This window comes from Oenanthe melanoleuca, chromosome 1A (genome assembly GCF_029582105.1).
Source record: "Oenanthe melanoleuca isolate GR-GAL-2019-014 chromosome 1A, OMel1.0, whole genome shotgun sequence".
Taxonomy (NCBI): Eukaryota; Metazoa; Chordata; class Aves; order Passeriformes; family Muscicapidae; genus Oenanthe; species Oenanthe melanoleuca.
In genome coordinates, this window is record NC_079334.1 from 34,599,443 (window position 1) to 34,605,442 (window position 6,000).

The 6,000-nt window shown below is 42.8% G+C and overlaps 1 protein-coding gene across 1 annotated transcript in view; it reads right to left on the minus strand.

Moving 5' to 3' along the window:
* Positions 1-5,218, minus strand: part of ZDHHC17 (zinc finger DHHC-type palmitoyltransferase 17) — a 62,570-nt gene extending 57,352 nt beyond the window's left edge. Inside the window, exon 1 of the mRNA XM_056516314.1 lies at positions 5,134-5,218. Within this exon, the coding sequence (XP_056372289.1) occupies positions 5,134-5,196 (63 nt within the window). The 5' untranslated portion in view covers positions 5,197-5,218. The remainder of the gene's footprint in view (positions 1-5,133) is intronic.
* Positions 5,219-6,000: the final 782 nt, after the last annotated feature.

A 6,000-nucleotide genomic window follows, 5' to 3' on the forward strand; every position in this document is an offset into this window, starting at 1 on the left:
AGAGACTCAAAAGGGTCAGGAGGAATGCAGACCATAACAGTAGTGTAGGGAACTGATAATCATCCGCATATTAAATAGATACAGAGAGACCTATATTTGGATAGATATCTCACAAGATGTAATGAAGAGAAATAAATTAAATTCAGACTAGAAACATGTTTAAGTCTTAAACAGACTAATTATATTTGAGGGCAACTTCCCCAGTTAAGCAATATGACCTATTACTGTAGGATTTAAATTTTTTTTTTTTTTTACTTTATAGTTAGTACTCTGGCAATAAAAAGAATTAGTTTAAAAAACTTCAGCCTGTGATGTAGGGTTGGATTAGATCTGCAGTCCTCTCCATCCTCAACCTCTAAAACTACCCAAGATACACAAAGCAAGGCTCAGCCTTCAATATCAAGTATGTTAATTTGTCTGAGACGTCACAGTTCTGTTGTCCTTTCTAAGCGGTATAATAAGTGATACCTGATCTTTGAATGAGCTCATAAATGCAAGCCTAGTCTCCAGAGTGATCCTGACTAAACAACACAGTAACTCCTGTATCTGTACAGGACAACTAAGAACAATCTGATCTCCAGTACAACGCCAACAATATCTACAGAACTCCATGGAGAATAGAGCTGGATGGTAAAGGCACACCTTTCACTGAAATATTGAACAGAAAAGAACTAAAAAAAAAAAAAAAAAAAAAAAAAAAAAAAAAAACCAGAAAAAAATTTTACTTTTTTTCTTCAAATCATCAACAAGGAATACAAATATATATGCTTCTAATTTCCTAGGTAGTTACAAACTGAACCACAAGGAGAGGAAAGAAAGATAAGAATGATGGCTTCCATCTAGAAAAATTCCTGTCAAACAGAGCCCATAATTGTTAAAAATGCTTTTCGACTTTGCAGGAAGATTGTTCTTGGACAAGATTTTTTAAAGGCCAAGAGACGCCTGTAATAAACAGTAATTTTCATCTTTCTCAAATATATCCCACACCACCTGACACTGCTAAATGCACTACAGTGAAGTAACAATCCAGATCTTCCTCCCCAGTAATAGTTCTTACCATTTAGGACGAGATGCAGCTCTTGACAGCTGCAATACCTTTGGCAGTTCAGTCATACTAGGCACACATCTAGAATATTTTTCAAATACAAACATTACAAGAAAAATCCATTCTCTAAGACTGTGCTGCCTCCCTGCCCCTTGAATTTCAAAATAAAACATCCAAACCTATCATCATCTACCATAGAAGCGCCAGGAATTTACTCTTATTTAGAAGATCCAAGGAATTTAAAGTCAGAAGGTCTGCTGGCCTATTAAAATAATTTAATCAAAGATAACAAACATAATCACCACAAGTAGCATTCCCCTATCAGGGCTACACTGTATAAAAGGAAGCAGAGCTTGCTATTCTGTCATACTCAGAAACCTGAACACTGTGAGAAGGAAACAAACCAGCACGGACCACTCAGCCCAGCGATACTCTGCCAGAACAGGGTGCTCTGCATCTCCCATAATGGAGCTACTATATCCCACTGCAGGTCAACCAATGCCATGTCCACTCCAAGACCTACACCCATAGGGCTCCCTTTGGTCAACCACACACTTCCCAGTCCTGCTGAAGAACTCATGGATATGAATCAGAGTCCCTACAACACAGCTTACACTCTTCCAGAGTCACATATTTGACACAACGCTCAGTTATCCATTTGTGGAATTAAAAAACTTGCATTTGGTCTACAGAAAGATAGCTGAACTCCAGCTGAAAACATCAACAGCTGGATAATCCACCACTGCCCTCCTTCCTTCATTACAATGATTACTCATCCTCATTTACCACTTTGCTTTTCAATTTGACCCCATTCAACTTCACTTTCCAGTCACTGGATCTTGTTAAGCATAAGCTGAATAAAGCACTGGATTTAAGTAAGAAAACATTCACGTAGGGAAAAAAAAAGATACCTCTCACTTCTTCAGATAATGTGAACAGGGTTTTTGCATTATTTAAACAAATTTTAATTCTTTTCCATACAATATTTAAAAATAACTTTAAAAGACAAAACTTCATCATTAGCATTACCATAAGTTCAGGCAAAAATCATCTCCTTGTTCTTATACATTTTTAAACAAAGCATTATACTGAGAACTTCTGCTGAACTGCTTGTTCATATTTGTATCCTATCAGTCAATAACTTTTGGGATACAATCCCATGCACATGATCCTTACCTTCAGCGCTTTGAATATAGCTGCTTCAACGTGTGCCTTGCTTTACCAGCATAATTTCATGTGAATTCTAGATGGTTTTGTACAGTTCCATCCTCCCTCCTTAGCACCTATCCATCTTGCTTGTCTGCAAGTTTTATTACTGACAATTTTGATATTACGTCCAAATCATTAAAGAAAAATTCTGAGTCTAGTAGACCAACTCCTCCAAGACTTTTAGGAACAATGAAATTCAGGAATAATCCTAACAACTATTTCCAAGATCTATCAGTTAGCCAGCAGTTCTCCAAGCATTATCACATACTATAAGATCATTCTACAAGTATCACATGTGCAATTAATATTATTTGTTGTACTTCACCACTAAAATTATCTTCAGAAGCTTGTTGTTCCACTAGCAATCTAAGAGCTACAAAAGTGGAATCTATACTGTCATACTAAACTGAACTTGTCATAAGGCAGAATAAATATCCTTGGAAAGAAGAGTCTATTACTTAAGTTCAGCTTGCATTCATGAGGGAGGGAGCAAGAGAGGCCCAAGAACTCAGTCAGCAAGGTACCACACAGATCCCACACAAAAAGCACTCCCACCATAAGTTTCCTAAAGCATTCACGTTTCCATTAGTTTCTACCTCTTCTTACTAAAATTACTGAATCACTTTAAACAGTCTTTCATGACATGTATTTAAGTAATATTTTACTATTCCTTAGAACTTCTTTCCTACAACATTAATATTGTATTCATATTATGGCAAAATGCAAAGTCTTAGAGACCAGATAAAAACAAGCACATCTCCTAAAAAAACCCAAAACCAACAAAACAAAAAACCCCCCAAAACTTCAAGCAATTTGAAAGTAATCCAAATTAGTCAATACAAAAAGACAGTAAGAAGCAAAAGTCTCATTAAAAAAAGCATACAAAAATACCTGAAAGAGATACCCAGAACAAACAACAGCACCATGAAAAAAGTGGTTAAGATTTTGACAGTCCTATAAAAAGCATCAGTTTTAAATGTACACATGCTTGATTACATGCTCCAACATCACTACTTATATAAGGACGTAATGCTAATTCCTTAAAAAGTGGAAATCACCATGTATTAAGGCCGCTGACCCTCAAAAACAACTGAGCTCAGATGCACTGCATTGTTCAGTGGGTAGGTCTGTCACAATACAGCTCGGCTATGGCACACAATCCTTAAGATTTTAAGAGAGTCTGGAGAGTCTGCTAACAGACAGTCTGTCTCAGCACCAACATGAAAAACATCCTTTTCTTTTAAAGCTTATCTGTACAAAGACTTCAGGGAATAAGGAAGCACTTACTGAAATCCATGTAGAAACTATCTTGTGAGTAAGATCTAGCTGGACACACAGCATTTCTGGAAAAATCTAATGAAACTCCCTCCAAACTAGTGATATTTATTGCATATTAAAAGACTCCCGTTGATGCTACAGCACATAATATATATTGACTTCCTTTCCCATCTTTTGTGCACACATTCAACTTTATGTATCAAAGGAACAGTATAAAATTCTACCAGATTAACTAGCTACACTACCAATGAGAGATTTTAATTTGCTATATAGTAATTACTCAAAGTTAACAAACACTAGTCTTCAATCTTTAAAACACAATGGATTTCTGACAAGCTGTAAATGCTTTTTATTCCATTTTCCAGTCTTAGATTGCCTATCTAGTTTCCACAAGTTAAGAACACTTTCTTTCAAAGAACATCAACATCCTACCATCTGGATCACTACTGGAAACTAGTGTCACTTCTGAAAATCATCAGACACTGATACTGAGGGTACTGCATTTAGTTTGACTCCAGTTAGGCCGAAAAAACGTGTAGCAACAGTCTACACACATTCATTAAAATAAATCTCATAAAAAAACAACAACAAACGAACAAAAAAACCAAAACCGCAAAAAAAAAAACCACCCCCAAAATCGAGACACTTACTTGGAGTTTATTACTAGCTAGTTACCTTTCAGAAAAGACTGGTCTTTCTAAATTCTTGAGCACAGTTCAGAGAGGTAGAGTAGGTAAGGTACACGACCTAGCATATAGGGGCCTACAAAGCCTTTCAGTCACCAATTAAACTCACAGTCGTTTAAGATACTGTTTAAGGAACAGATGCCATCTGTTTAGCAAGAACAGGAGCCTGACATATGCACTTCTCTGTTTTGTAGGCTGAAAAATCAATTCTTACAGTCCTTAACGTATCAGGTGACAAGTCCATATGTAAAAGCTTTTCTAAGCTATTTAAAATACGTTTCAAAACAATCATACTAGTCCTCAAGAATAGACACATGCTGCTGACGGTGGGCGGCCCAACAGAAGGGTAACAAAAATGGCACGAAACGACCTCTACATGTTACCTGCAAACATTTCTCCCTTCGTCAACACACTGGAAAAAACAGAGCGCTCGCTCTCACGCCACACAGGGAGCGCAGGGCTGGATGGGGAGCGGGAGCTGCACACAGTGCCATCCAAACCCAAGGGAAGCACCTATTCCCCGAGCCGCTTTCCCCCGCGCAGCCGGGGCGGGGCGGGCGCCGAGCCCGGAGCGCAGCCGCTCGGGGCCGGTGCGGCGGCACCTCCCGGGGCGCCTCTGCCCCCCGCCCCGGAGCGGCGGGACCGCCGGCGAGGGCGCACGGAGGGCCGCCGGTGGACCTCGCACCGCTGCCCGCCACCCGCACCCGCCTCCCGGCGGGGCCCGGCCCTGCCCAGCCCGGCCCGCACACCCAGGCCGGCGGCGGGGGGCGGCGGCGCACCTCCCGCCCTTCGTGCACCCCGCCCGCCCGGCCGCCCGCCGAGCTCCGCTCCTCCCGCCCCACGGCGGGACGCCGTCCCGGCCGCGCCCCGAGCCCCGCTCCCGCGCCCCGCTGCCCCCGGGCGGGCCGCTCGCACCTCCGGGTGCAGGATGGGGACGCAGCCCGCCTCCTTCTCGTACTCCTCCAGCGGCGCCGCCATCTTCCTGCGAGCCCCGCGCGCGCTGCATGCCGGGTAGTGCGCGTGCCCGCGCGGCCCCGCGCGCCGCCGCTGCCTCTGAGGGCCCGCGCGCGGGCGGGCCGTGTCGGAGTATGGCCGGCTGCGGGTACGGGTTATTTATGGATGTGCAGATAGGCACACGCACCGTGTTTTATATAGGGTACGTGAGTATACGGGTGTACAGCCCCCGTGCTTTTGGAAATACCAGTATCAGTCCTCCTGGAATCAATATTTAGTGTGGCAGAGGTGTGCGGAGATACTCCTAGTAAGGAGTGAGGTTCACTACGGATTGGAATGTGAGCGAAAAGAGCCCCTTTAATGTCGATTTGGTTCCGCACTAAGCAACGTCTGTCTATTTTTTGTTGAGTTATCTTCATGCCTGCTCGGGCAGAAAGAGCATGGGAATAAAGCAATAAGGTTTTCATTAGGTTTTTTGCCATCGGCTGCAGGAATGTTTGAAGCCCCCCAGCAGTCCTGAGGCCTTGCCGAGGATGCGATTCCTTCCAACCACTCGTGCCCTACCGGGCCGGTGGTTCCTCACACCCCAACACCCCCGCACCGCCCAGGTGGCTGCAGGTTCGGGGACAGGTTACAAAACAGCCTTGGTTCTGTTCGGCTGGTCATTTCTGCTCTCAGGCTGCGGACTGTGCACACAGCCAAGATCGGGAGTCCTAAAGCGCTTTGTTTCATTTTTTTTTTAAATAAATTACATTTTAATAAAAAATGGTTTTGCAATTACAGAATGTTATTGCTGGTTTGACTGCTGCTTTATATTGCTATATCTAT